At 51.9% G+C, this 14,224-nt stretch overlaps 1 protein-coding gene across 2 annotated transcripts in view; it reads right to left on the bottom strand.

Moving 5' to 3' along the window:
- Positions 1-14,224, bottom strand: part of SOS1 (SOS Ras/Rac guanine nucleotide exchange factor 1) — a 113,507-nt gene that overhangs the window by 48,618 nt on the left and 50,665 nt on the right. For both annotated transcript variants that reach the window (XM_056130570.1, XM_056130571.1), the window contains exons 5-8: positions 13,098-13,307; positions 9,854-9,997; positions 5,461-5,571; positions 4,865-4,963 (exon numbers count right to left, since the gene is read on the bottom strand). In XM_056130570.1, the coding sequence (XP_055986545.1) occupies positions 4,865-4,963; positions 5,461-5,571; positions 9,854-9,997; positions 13,098-13,307 (564 nt within the window). The remainder of the gene's footprint in view (positions 1-4,864; positions 4,964-5,460; positions 5,572-9,853; positions 9,998-13,097; positions 13,308-14,224) is intronic.

The following is a 14,224-nucleotide window of genomic DNA, read 5'->3' as shown; positions in this document are numbered from 1 at the left end:
CAGGAATAAGCCCTGGGCACTGCGAGCATCGGCTGAAAACGAAAAGAATGACAATAAAAATAAAATCAAAAAAATAAAAATGACTGCAGTTCTTGGTTTTACACAAGATTTTTGGGGGACTAAAATTAAACTTCAAAACCTAAGATCAAGATGAAAGGATATGGGAGAAGCATATAACACGTAGATGTACATATCTGCATATAGAAATGCGTGTGTATATGTTTACGGTAACATAGAAAAGAAGAAAAAGAGGCAGCATACCCTGTAGTCAGAAAAAAACACAAATGAACAAAAATGTTTACGTATTCAAAAAACTAACTCCACTGGATTCAACCGCTTTTCCCCAAAAGGACTAACCCTTCATAATGTGAGTGTGGGATTTTGAAACTGGTCTTTCTATGCAGATGAAACCCAGCTGCGACAACGTCTCACTGTGAAGGTGGGTGCTGTGTCCAGTCACCTGATGCCTTTGTGGGAGGAGGGAGGGAGGGACGGGAGACGGCACAGCAGGCCTTGCCAGCAGCCGCCCTGGGCTCCATCCTGGCCTCCCTGAGGCTCCTGGAGCTCCGCCAGGGATGATCCCTGAGTGCAGAGTCCGGAGTGACCCCTGAGCATTTCTGGGTATAACCCAAACGTCGAGCGAGAGGAGGCGGGAGAGACAAAGGAGAAAGAGCGGGGAGAGAACTGAGGCTGAGGCTTGGAGCCTTGCTGGGATCCCCCGAAGCTGAGAGCAGCGGGCAGGTTCTTCCCGCGGCATTGGAGAAAGGAGGTCTGCCTGAGCACAGCTAAACCCTGAGCACAGCAGAGGGGAGAGCGGAGGGGAGGGAAACCGGACAGGAGCCGGTATTTCAACAAACTTCGACAAGTAGGAACATCACAGACGGGAGGGCCCAGCAGAAAGAGAAGAGCAACTGCTGGCAAGTTGGGCGGAAGCAGATGCATGTGAAGGGAACCACGAACGTGTCCGACAGACTCGGCACCACCGGGAAAATCCGGGAGTTTGCATTCAGCGGACCCAGGTGTGACCCCGGGCACCACACACGGTCCCGCAAGCTCCGCCAGTAGGGTCAATGCCTGAGCACAGCGCAAGGAGTAAGCCCTGAGCACTGCTGGGTGTGGCTCAAAGGTCACATAACAAAAGACGCTCAAAGGGTTAGATGCTGGAGGCCCAGTGTCGACCCCTGGTTCCTCAAGGCCTCCTGAGCACTGCCAGGAGTGACCCCTGAGAGCCAAGAGCCAGGAATAACCCTCTAGCTCTGGCCCCAAAGCCACACACGCAACGTCAGGCAGGAAACATCAAATACTGAGCAGTGCTCAAGGACAGCCAAAGTTCAGACTGGCGCCTTGGGGGGCAGGGACAGGGTCTGAGTCCTGGGTCCTGCAGGGGGGGACCTCGAGGGAGCCGGCAGCAAAACACCCCTGGGTCTGTGGGCCGAGGATCACAGGGGCGCCCCGAGCACTGCAGGGAGAGCCCTCCCCAGGAAAACACAAGGGTTCCTATTTAGAATCAGGACCTGCTACTGAGGGCCGGGAGGAGTGAGGGGTGACATTCCGGTAAGTGGCCCAGAGCTGACCGAGATAAGGGGGCCAGGAAGGAGTGCACAGCGGATTGCGAGGAGGCAGAGGCCGGGAGGGAAAAAGGCAGGATGGACAAAGACGCAAGAGGCTGGGCGCGTTCTGCGCACGGAGGGCCCAGGGCTGTCCCTGTATCACATGCCCCGGGCTCCACGGGGTAGCTCCTGACTTGAGCCAGCAACAGCATGAGCGCCACTGTGGTGGCCAAAACCTAATCTCCTCCCCCCACACACGTAACACTCACTACTCATACTGGCACCGCACAGTCCTCACATCCACACACAAAAGGAAACCAGTGCTCGAGAGGTGAAGTGACCGTCACTGGCTGCAGAACAGGCTCCTTGGCATCGACTGCGACTGAGTCTTGGGGTTCTGCCACCTCCACTCCTGATTCGATGGGGTCAGCCCTGAGGCGGCGCCCACAGGACCATATTCACAATGGAACCCGGGCTGCCGCGGTGCCGGATGGAACCAAAATCACGACGAGCAAGAATCACCGAGTGTAGGAAAGACCGTAGACCCCAAGGGTTAGAAGCCCCATCGGTCCACCCGAGGAGAACTTTTAAGTTTCTTTTTAACCGAATTGTTAGATACAGAGTTATAAAGCTGTCGGCGAACACCCAAGATGGAGAGTCTTTCCGAGACAGTGTCCCAAAGCACTCTCCGGAAATGGCTTGTTCTGGGCCACACCCGGCGATGCTCAGGGGTCCCTCCTGCCTCTGCACTCAGGATCTACCCCTGGCGGGGCTCAGGGGACCTGTGGGACGCCACAGATCGAACCCGAGTGGGCTGCTTTCAAGGCAAATGCCTTCACCACTGTTATCACTCTGGCCCCTAGAAATGTGTTTTTCAAAAGCTTCTTAAAAGCTTTCCATGATCCAATTAGTTGGAGAAGTTCTGGGACAAACAAAGCCTTTACCGGCCTAACGCACACCGGAAATTCTGAGGAGCGTAACTCAGCACACCGTCTCCTCGACAACGCTGGCCGAGGAACACTGCCCCCAACTCCTGATGGCATGACCTCCCAGGATGGGCATGCTGCAGGCGACGCCTTAAAACGCTGTTCAATGAAAATAGAGACTCAAGAACATACCGCGAAAACAAATCGAAGATGAGTACGAGTAACAGCTCAGCACTCAGCGAACGCAAAAAACAAAGACAACAAAACTAGACTCGCAGCCCGTGGGCTCATCAGGCAGGGTCCCACCCCACACACTGCTGACTCTGCAGCGAAACTTGGTTCCAAACCTTCCCCGATGCTGCCAGTTTGTTGACAGATGACTGCTTCGAGGTTTCACCATCCTTTAATTCTTCAGAATTTCGTTACGGCCTTAAGAAAAATCCCATGAGTATAAGTATGATTCTGAAGCAATCTAAGTGAAAAACCTTCCCCACTCTGTGCAATTTTACCAAATCACTTCTTCGAATGATTCACACACTAAGCACGTTCCAGCGGTCGTTCTCTTAAAACAACCCGGGGTGGGGTGCTCAATCCCTGGTGCTGCTGCTGGTCTCCCACGACCACCAGGAGAGACCCCTCTGAGTGCAGAGTCAGGGGGAGGCTCGAGGCACACTCAGGTCTGGCCCCCAAACAAACAAATAATAATAAAATAAAATCATCCCTGATGTCAAAGGCGCCCAAAATTATGCCGTTCACTGCTACAGCTGAGAGCTGGGAGTCCCGTGACCATGCGCTTGAATTCCCAACTCCTCGAACTGGAGCCCTAACGGCACCCGTGTGCAGGAGCCGGGGCTGGAAGAAGCAGGAGAGAGCGCCTCCTTAGCCTCCAGAATCCAACGGAAGTTCAGTTCATCTCTGTCCACTCTAAGAGCCCATTTCCCCGTCTTCTCTGCAAAGCACTAACGATTTTTAGTAGTGCACGCTCTAGGGCAGACTAAATAGAAGTTGTCCTTAATCGAATTACTTTTGCGGCCAAAGAGGGGACAGTGGGCAAGGCCCGTGCTCTGTTCAACCCCGGCACCCCAGATGGTTCCCCCAACCCCACCAGGAGTGATCCCTGAGCACAGAGTCAGGAGTCTGCCCCGAGCACCGCTGGGTGTGGACCAAAGCGAAAAGAGAGCTCTCCATCAGAGCTCCAGGGGGCCACTCTGGGGTACCCTCTGTCCAGCCTGAGACTCTGGGCTTGGGGGTCACCAGAGCCACACCAGGGGGTGCTGAGAGCCGGGCAGTGCCAGGGATCAAACTCAGGGCCTCGCCCTCAGGGATGGCTTCCCCGCTTTGGGCCATGGATCGGAAAAGAGCACTGCGTGTGAAAAATAGAGTATTTTCATTGCCTCAGCCATTACTTAACAATTTTTGGGGGGAAATTCTTAATTTTTATAGAACATATTTTACATAGGCCAACTGGCAGTAAGACACTTAAAAAGCAAATCACGTTTACAGGATATCTTACATAAACCAACAGATAACATCAGTAAATGTGAAAGATTTAAAGGCATATCACTCGGAACTACACTTTCGGATCATGAACAACTAAAGCGTCTTTGCTGAGATGATTTCAGAGAAAAGGAAGAAAAGCAAAGGCCTTTTAAATGGTTTTGGTCTTGTTTCGGGGCCATTGGTGGCTGTGCTCAGAGGTCCAGGGGAGCGGCGCGGGGGTGGCCGGGTGGGCGGTGGGCGAGCTGCACCCTTCAAGTGCTCTCGCCTCAGCCCCGGGTCCTGCTGCTGACTGGGGGCTCCTGACCCTCAACCAGAGGGATTTTCTGAAGACAATACACAGCTCTCGGGGTGAGGGGAATGAGACCTTTTCTTGTTACTGTTTCTGGCATACTGAATATGCCACAGGTAGCTTGCCAGGCTCTGCCGTGCGTGAGTAAGGAGGAAGGAGAGGCCGCGAAAATCTCAGGGCTGGGACAAATGGAGATGTTACTGGCGCCTGCTTGAGTGAATCAATGGACGACGGGATGACAGTGATACCGTGATACCCAGCTCACAGCAGGAGTGAGCAGGAAGGGGTTTACGGGAACGGCTGCAACCCTGAACTGCAAAGGCCAGCTGGCCCGGCCTTGCACGGCCCACTGGTCTGGCGCCACCCAAGTCCCCGGATCGATGGAATTCCACGGGTGCAGAAAAGGTGGTCTTTAAAGAACCGGTCATGGAAACCATGTCCTCACACTTAAAACACGCGGATTCCTTCCAAGTCCGCTGTGAGAAGCTGCCACTCTTGCTTTTAACTGGAAAAAGGAAACAGACGAAGCGCACGGACAGAGACTCTCTCACGCACGCCCCTGCTTACGTGCTTTACAGACTGCAGTGAGTGTCTCTTACCTTCAAAAGCTCAAAGTAATGCAGACAGTGATAAACAGGGGCTAGAAGGAGCCTGGGCAAAACATACTGAACAGCTTCTTTGAAACCTTCGCCTATGGACTAGGAAACAAAATTATAAGAAAAAAAATTTCGTTAAACACGGTGTTTCACAAAGTGGCTTAGAACACAGCTGCTCGGGGCGTCCGATGCTCACAGCAAGCCCACCCCCGCGTGACCTCTCCGCCACCATCCCCGCTTCCCGCCCACCCCCCAAGCCTGCCCTCAGCGGCACAGAGGAATCGGTTTCATGCTGCTTGTTAGAGCAAAACGGCCAACGGAATCACTGAGAAAAATATCTCAGTACAAGAAAATCTGTGCAAACTGTTCTGTCTCAGCTGCGGCCGCCAAAGGCACCGGCTGAGGGTTCCCTAAGCTTCTGCACTGTTGTTTTCTTTACTGGCTTAGCCGGCTCCAGTGCCTTTCCCCAGAGAGTTAGTTATGCTCCTACCGGGCTGTGCGTGTGGAATTCGGAGGTGTCGCGTGGCTATGGGACATGACATGCGTGTGGCGGGTTTCATTTTTACAAGCATCCTATTTTGATTAAGAAATCACAGTACCTGCAAGTACAGAGCTGCCCCAGGCTTCGATAACTGACTGAGGAAACGATCGTGAAAACCAGGTCGCAGAATATCTCGCGCATAGGACTCATATGGATCAAATGCCAGCTCCTTGGAAAATCAAAAAGATGAAACAAGTTCTCTTTAACCAAAACAAAACTAAGTTACCAGCATATCTGCACTAGCACATTCAAATGTTCTCTTCAAATCTCTACAATGACACAGCTATTAACTTTAATAAAATAAATGTAATATTCTCAAGATGGTCAATAAAGTCCTTCTAATGAACAGTAGGATCTTCATCCATAATAATACCGCTTACCAAAAAAATTTAGGGGCTGGAGAGAAAATACAGTGGGTCAGGTGCTTGCTCTGCACGCAGCCAACGGGGTTCAATCCCCAGCAATGTGTCTGACCTCTCAAGTCCCTCCAGGAGTGGACCCAGAGCTGGCCCAAAAACCAATATACAAAATTGATCACTTGATCACTTGACATCCCGTTACTCATCGATTTGCTCAAGCGGGCACCAGTAATGTCTCCATTCGTCCCTGTCGCGTTGCTAGTGTAGCCCAATGGCTTCTGTTTGTTCTAGGAACACGAAGAGCCTCAAACCGATCGTTCAGGGTCTTGACAAAGAAGTCTGACCATCTGGTAGGTGGGCGGCCACGCGGTCTTTTGACGTCCCGTGGAATCCAATCAGTAACGGCTCTAGTCCAGCGGTCGTCTCCAAATCTCATTACGTGTTCAGCCCATCTGATTTTCTACGCCTTGGCAAATGAGACAGTGCCCCTGATTCTTGACTGTCGACGGAGGTCGGAACTCCAAATTCTTTCTCTCATTTGAGTGAAACGCGATACTCCAAGCATAGCTCTTTCGATTCCTCTTTGGGAGACCCGAATAGCGTTCTCATCCTGTTTGCGTAGGGCCCAGGTCTCTGAGGCGTATGTCAATGCAGGAAGAACAGTGGAATCGAAGAGATATGCCCAGAGACGGAGGTTCTTCGTCCTCTTAGCTATTTCTTTGACGCTCTTGAAGGCGTTCCAAGCCGCTCTCTTCCTCCTGCGCAGCTCGGGTGCCAGGTCATTCGTCATGTTGACTTCTCGACCTAGGTACACGTAACTGTTGCATTCGGCGATGGTTGTTCCGTTGAGAGTGAATGGGGCATCAGGAACGAGTCTGTTTCTCATAAACATTGTCTTCGGTGAGATTAAGCTGTAGTTCGATGTGCCAAAACCAGTAAATACAATGGGTCTCATACAAAATTAAAATTAAAAAAAGACTTTTCAGTATAGTATTATCCAAAAATATGATCACTGAGACGGAACAGACTTTTTGGTCTGGAAAACAAAGCTAGCCAGAGTAACAAAACACCGAGACATTCAGATTCGGTTGGGTACAGTCACTCAGAATGCCCGACATTTCTGCACAGTTCTTTTCTTTCCCTCAGCAAGCCCAGGTCTCGTGCACCAAGGCCTGGTCTCCTACCACTGAGCCGTATCCCTGGCCCCTCTCAGGGTTATTTCTTAATGACAGACTTTTACTTTCACACTCTAGAGGTGGGAAGTGTAAATGCAGCCTATATTTAAAAAAAAAAGTCACCGTTGACAGTTTCACAAAATAATTGCACAACAATTTAAATTCAGATGGCCAAGACGCTACAATTGCTATAATCACTGAAATAAATGTAATGATCAATAAAAAGTAGAACCCACTGTTTTCGATGATTTGTGAGGACAAAGACGCCTTGAGAAATAGCTTTCTGCACAGAGATGCTTTCGGTGCCTGATCCGCGGGCCCGCTGCACGGTCAGTAGCCCAGAGGGCCTGCTGCTCCATGGTCAGTGCCCTGGCACTGCCGCCCGAGCTCGGCACCCTCCTCCACTAGCCGTGCAGCCCTCGTCCTGGGCAGGAGCCGGCCCGCTCTGACTGGCACCCAGGAGGCTGCTAGTCAGTCCTTCATCAGTTTTTAAGAATCTTTCTCTTTAATTTATAGCTTGTTTTTCTCACCCTAAGGAGGCCTTTCCCAGAATGCAAGTTTTAATTTTGACAGTCAAACTTACCAAACTTTTCATGTTTTATAAAAAATACCATGAGAATTTTAGTATCTGCTCTTTTTAACTTTTATATACAATACAATGTCACTAAAATATACTGTTTTCAGTGTATTTTCTCTATCTAGTACTTAGATTCCTCTCATTTTTCAGCGCTGATAAATAGTTCTGCAATTCACACTCGGTACATGCTCCAGTGCGCATATCCAACGAATAATTCTTAGAGCATTTTTTGCTGTTCTGTTTTGCATTTTCAGCCATATACACCCAGTGCTGCTCAGGGGCCACTCCTGGGGGAGAGTCAGGGGCCTCTCGGGAAACTAGGAACCGAACCCAGGCTGAGCACTTGCCATGCAAATCCTTACCTGCTGCATGATCTCTGCAGCCCATCGCTCTCAATACTTAATAGACAAATCCCCATCAACTTAATTCTGTAGCACTATCACCCCGTTGTTCATCGATTTGCTAGAGCGGCCCAGTAACGTCTCCAGTGTGAGACTTACTGTTACTGTGTTCGGCATATCGAATATGTCACGGGGATCTTGCCAGGCTCTGCCGTGCGGGCGGGACACTCTCAGTAGCTTGCCGGGCTCCCCGAGAGGGGCGGAGGAATTGAACCCGGGTTGGCCGCGTGCTAGCACAGTGGGTAGGGCGTTGATACTACTCAAAGTAATCATGATTATTTATGGGGGGGGGCACACCCAGCGGTGCTCAGAGCTAACTCCTGCCTCTGCACTAGGGCTCCCTGCTGGGAGTGCTGGGGAGCACGTGGGATCCAGGATCGAACCTGGACCCGCAGCACCCAAGGCAAGCGCCCTCCCTGCTGAACCATCTCTCCAGCCCTGGTATTTTTTACAGCTGCCACGCGGCAGAGCTTGAGCTGGCAGGGCCCTGGGGATGCCAGCGCTGCCCCAGATGTGTTCGTGTGCGGGGGGCGGCGGCCGGTAGGACACGAGGTGTGAGATCAGACTCAGGACCTTCCACCTGAGCTTGCGCTCCAGCCCCCAAACTCTGCGCGTTCCTTTGATTCTCCGTGCGACTAAGGTCAGCCTCCTCAGTGCTGTGTTTCCAGATCATGTGGGCGCCACCGGCACATTCCCACACCGACTTTCTTTCCCGTCCACGAACAATATATTTCCGTCCACTCGTCTCTTCCTATCGAATCTAACTACGACTGCCTCGGTGTGGGAGTGAGGCTGCCCAAGCCATGCTTGGGGGACCCAGGGGGCCACTCCCGGTGAGACCCTGGCTTAGCTGCGTACACAGGTGGCAATGCAGTACTTCTTAGGCAGTGCCCGGAGGCTGCAGGAGACAGCTGGCAGTGCCTACGGGGAAAGGGGCCAAGTCAGGCAGGGATGGAACGAAGGGCCCTGCAGAGGCGAGGGGCGTCTCCCGGCCCGCTCGGATCTGGGTTTTGATGCGGCCGCTCCGTTTTTTCCGACTGACGACTTCACGGGCCTGAAGCAGAGCAGCGGGGCCCTCACGGAGCTCAAGCTGAGCTTCTTCCATTTTCCTTCCTTGGCACACCCAGGACTCGGAGGCTTCCGGGACGCTCGTGAGCGAACCCTTGGTCCTAGCCCGGAAGTCCTGCTTTACTTCCTAAGTTTAACTCTGTCAGAGTAAAATTTTGGAGAGCAAACCAAGTCAGAGCTCGAGGCCCAAGATGCTCGGTGCCACCTTTGGGGACTAGCTCAGCTCTTCTGGCATCAGCGCTACCAGTTTTTCTCTTGACGCCCCCTACGTGCGACCTGGTGTGCAGAGTCACTGCACCTCTCGGAGGCTGCGTGACAAGCAGTGAGGCCGGGCAGGTTCCTGCGACGAGGCTGCGCTCACCCCCCCTACTGACAATCAGACACGTGCCTTGAGAATAAAAGTCCACGATCGCAGGCAGCACGAGGCAGCACGACTCGGCAGTGGCTCCCACCTAGCCACGCTCGGGTGTTACTCTTGGCGGTGCCGGGGACCGACCCTGGGCTGGCCTTGTGAGACAGGTGCTTCCCTCCTGGTGCTTTCTCCAGCCTCAGGGGCAGAACTTCAAAGGCAACAGTGAGTCCTCGGACCCGAGTCTGCCCGCGTCTCTAGCCCTGCTGTCAGCGGCCCCCTTTGAGAGAGAGCACTCTATCTAGTTCAGGAGCCAACACAGAAGACCCCTGAGCACTGCTGACCCCTGCAGCTCAAAACTTGCACATGAATCTTGGCCGCACCTGACGGGAAGCCTTCATCGTACGCAGCATGACTTATGACATACTCTAGCAAGGTCAAACGGGAGCAGCTGACGCTCCATGAGTGAAACAGCACATACACAGAAGTGAGAGCAGAACATTCGCTCTGCCAAGTACTGACCTCTGCTAAGTCTTCAAAGCAGCTTCCGACTAAGGGGTGGGGGCAGCCTTCATCTGTCATTTCTACAGTGTCTTCGATGTGGCCCAGCAGCTTCACACTAAGTTCGTGAATATCCACTATGCGGCTAAATATGTTTTCCACATCCTGTTGGAAGAAGGAACACATTAATTCAGTTAGGCTGGATAATACAATTCAAGCCAAGAAGTCTATGTACATGTATGAGAGTGACAGCACAGCGGGTCGGGCGTTTGCCTTGCACGTGGCCGGCCGGGCCCACCCGAGTTCCATTCCTCTGCCCCTCTCGGAGAGCCCGGCAAGTTACCGGGAGCTCCCCGAGTCGTATTCCATATGCCAAACACAGTAACAACAAGTCTCACAATGGAGACGTGACCGGGCCTGCTCGAGCAAATCGACAAACAACGGGCCCCGTGCAAGGCAAGTGCCCTGCCGCTGTGCTACTGTTCCAGCCCAGTACAAGTGACAATACAAGAGAGGAATTTGATTTTTTCCCCCACTTTATTTAAACACTCTAGCTTACAAAACTGTTCAGGATGACTGTTCCAGGCATTCAATACTCCAACCCCAATCCCTCTCCACTTTCTCCATTTTCCCAACCACATGTCAAGTCTGCCCCAATAGCAGGCCCTAAAATATCATAATATTTTATATTCTAGATACAAAATATTACCTATTTTATATTAATTGTTACCACTACATGATTAATGGAGTGATCCAAAAAACATTTCCATTGAAGACACTTGTGAAAATTGTCGCATCTCCCCATGAGGGCATTAAGTCTCTGTCTGAGGTTTGCTAAGCGTCTGTGCGAATGTCTCTGTCAGTCGGCACTGGCTGGCTTCTGCGTGACACCCCATCCCATCTGGGGTGCGACTGCGGGGATGTGAGTGCTGGAGAGTTTGAAGAAAACGCGTAGTACTGAACTGGGCAGTCGCCGGAGGCACGGTGGAGGCTGCCTGGGCATTTGGGAGGGTGGGAGCTGCCCCCCACATTGGGGAATCTTAACAACTTGCAAACGTGAGTAGAATCTTAGAATTCCTTTTGTCAATCCCCAACATCAAAGCAAAAAGAGTTCCTCTTGTGCTGAGAGACAATTTGCAAAGACATTTCTCTATGTCAGCAGTTTCCAACTTGGAGCGTTTAGGAGACATCTTCACTTTCTTAAAAAGAACTGAACAGGCCAGACAAAATACTGCGGGTGAGACCGTGCTCAGGGATGACTCCTGGCCCTGTGCTCAGGGATGACTCCTGGAAGGGCTTCGGGGACCCTATGCAGTGCTGGGGTCAAACACAGGCTGTTGTGTCAAGGCCTGCGTCCCATCCTTGTGACATCACTCGGGGCCTTGGGTCTGTCTGTACTTCCTGGTATGTCTTCCTTTACACAGTGCCCAACGGGGGTGCAGTTCCTAGTATCCCAGATGGCCCCTCAAGCCCCACCTGGGTTCAATTCCCGACACCCCATATGGTCCCAAGTCCTGCCAAGAGTGTCCCTGAGCACAGAGTCAGTAGTAAGCCCTGAGCACTGCCGGGAGTGGCCCAAAACCAAAGTAAGTAAGTTGGGGGCTGGAGCAACAGCACAGTGGGAGGCCAGCGGGGCCAATGCCGAGGACCCACACGGTTCCCCTGAGCCCCATCAGGAGTGATCCCTGAGCACAGAGCCAGAGGCAGGCCTCGAACACTGCTGTGGGTGGCCCCAAAACGAAAACACACAAATGAAAAAACAAATCAAGCTGTTGCTCAAATCACTTAAGAACAGCCCCGTGTGCATGGGGGATACTTACCACCGAGTATCAGCTGCTGCCTTCTGCCAGTGTCTTTTGAAAAGGATGATTCTGTTTGGGGGCCACCCCCAGGGGAACTCGGAGAAACGTACTAGCACCAGGGATAAGAACGCAGGTCAGCGGCATGCAAGGCCAGAGCCTGAAACCCTGGGCGACAGCACAGAGGGTGCTGGCCCTGCACGCGGCTGACCCGGTTCAATCCCCAGCACCCCACACGGTCCCCAAGCACCAGGAGTAACCCCCCAAGCATCGCAGGGTGTGGCCCCCAAACAAAACACAACAAAACTAGAACGCAACTCCCTTGGACAATCTCGCCCGTTCCCCCTGGCCGTTCCCCACGACCAGCCGGGCTGCTACTAATCTGAACCCGGCAGTGCCGTCAGCTCAGAGTGTCGGTGCTACTGGCTCTGTTGTGTTTCAATCATGGTCACCAGCACACGGCACTGTCTCATTTTTTTTTGGGGGGGGGAACACCCAGAGATGCACAGAGGTTACTCCTGGCTCATGCACTCAGAAATTACTCCTGGAGGTGCTTGGGGGCCCATATGGAATGCCGGGAATTGAACCCGGGCCGGCCACGTGCAAGGCAAACGCCCTTCCCGCTGTGCTATCGCTCTAGACCGTACTGTCTCTTTAATTGTAAATGTCCACCTGAAGGAAGAAGCTGGAGTGTGGAACTCCCGCTGCCAACTACAGGCCATCCTGAGAGCCGGGCAGACGGGCGACCCAGCCTTCCCTGCGGCCGGGGACGGTCCGGGGTCGGGGCGCGCTGCCCAAAGCTACCCCGCTTTGGTCCCGGGAGCCCCGCTGTAGCTGCCTCGGTCTCTGAGCAGGGCCAGGAGTGAATCCTGAGCACCCCAACAGGAAGTCTGAGCACCACCAAACCCCCCATCCCCATCGCACACACCAAAAACAAGCCAAAGGACACCCAAACCCACCCTGTCCCACCCAAATAAGGAGGTTTCACCCCTTGGCGCACAGGCAGAATTCGCCATTGTATATACGGGGATCACTCCTGGAGGTGCTCGGGGATCACTCCTGGCTCTCTACTTAGGGATCCCTTTTGTTGTGCTCGGGGGCCCCTTTGACCCCTGAGATGTCGAGGTCAGACAGATGCTGCCCACTGAACTACGGCCCAGGCCGTCCGTGTGCTTCGGGTTGGCTTTGATGCCTGATGTTTCGGCAACCGACTGCTGCAGCACCTGTACCTGTGATCGGTCCCTGCGATTTAAGGCTCACAACTTTATTTATTGATTTTCTTTTTTATGGAGGAGTGCTGCTATTAATTCAGCCACTGGTTCGGCTGACTGAATTGGGCATGAACTCCACTCACAACTTTAAGAAGACGGTAACAATCATCAACTATTTCCATTCGAATCTGGGGGGGCAAAGAGCCCCTGTGCATCTGTGCATGCGATGGCGGTCTACACGGACGAGGCACTTACGTTCGCTGAGAACAGTTTTGAGTTGGAGACAAACGGCTCTCTAAACACCTTGATGATCAAGTTTAGCTCCCTGATATACTGCCGGATTTCCGCCATGAACGCCTTCACCAAGTCGTAGTAAGACTGCTCTCCGGAGGTGGACGGCTCCTCGTCGGTCAGGGACAATATGTTTATATCCTCCACATCCTGATGAAACATGTCCATCAACACCTACGGAGACACAGAGAGATAGCCACAATGAGACGCGAGTCCAAAGGCAAACTCGAAGTCAACGCGAACCTGTCCTTTAAATACTTCCTAACCGCCAAAGGCACGCGCGACCATCTCCTCCTGCGCGTGACGCACCGGGCCCTCCCCCGGTCTCTGAGCCAGGCTCTAACATCGGCCACTGTTCCAGACTCCCATTAATGCTCGCACGAAACTTTCTCCCTTCTAAACCTGCTGCTTTCGAGCTGCCGCCAAAAGTCTGTTTTAGGTTTCGCTCTGAACTTAATTTCCACTATTTTGAGTAATTCTGGTCTGTGGTTGGCATTCACACACACATCTACTCAAGACTGGTCGAAACAAGTTCCTTCTTCCCAAGAAGCCTAATATCACGATCCCTGCTGACCACATTTCCGCATCAGTCAACGTCTGAAGCATTATCCCATTACGCAATAAACAATATTTCACTCGTATTATTCTGTGCAAATGCCTGTCTCCGGGTCTCACTTCTGAAGTCTGCCAGCCACTCTTCTCACCTCCTCCCCGCATTCAAGGTGTCGCACTTACCCGATTCACTAAAATTATCTTCTAACACTTGAATGTAATTATTTAAACAGCAGGTATTTATTTTGAAATTTGAAAATACTTTTCAGATCTCATGATTTTGGCTATGCTCATTCTAGAAGGACAAATTACTAAAACAGAACTAAGTGAATTAATAAAAAGTTACATATCAATAAAGAAAAAGTGAAATAAATGCTTTATCAGGGAAATTTTCTTTCTTTGAAAATTTATAATAGAAACTTCTTGGAAATTTCAGCAACAATTTTTTTTAATCTTGTTGAACTTTAAAAAAAAAATGTAGATATAAGCATCTGTATTGGAGGAGCAGGCCTCCAATACAGAAGGGACCAAATGAGAAA

Source organism: Sorex fumeus, unplaced genomic scaffold (genome assembly GCF_029834395.1).
Source record: "Sorex fumeus unplaced genomic scaffold, SorFum_2.1 ptg000079l, whole genome shotgun sequence".
Lineage (NCBI taxonomy): Eukaryota > Metazoa > Chordata > Mammalia > Eulipotyphla > Soricidae > Sorex > Sorex fumeus.
This window is presented reverse-complemented; position numbering and strand designations above follow the sequence as displayed.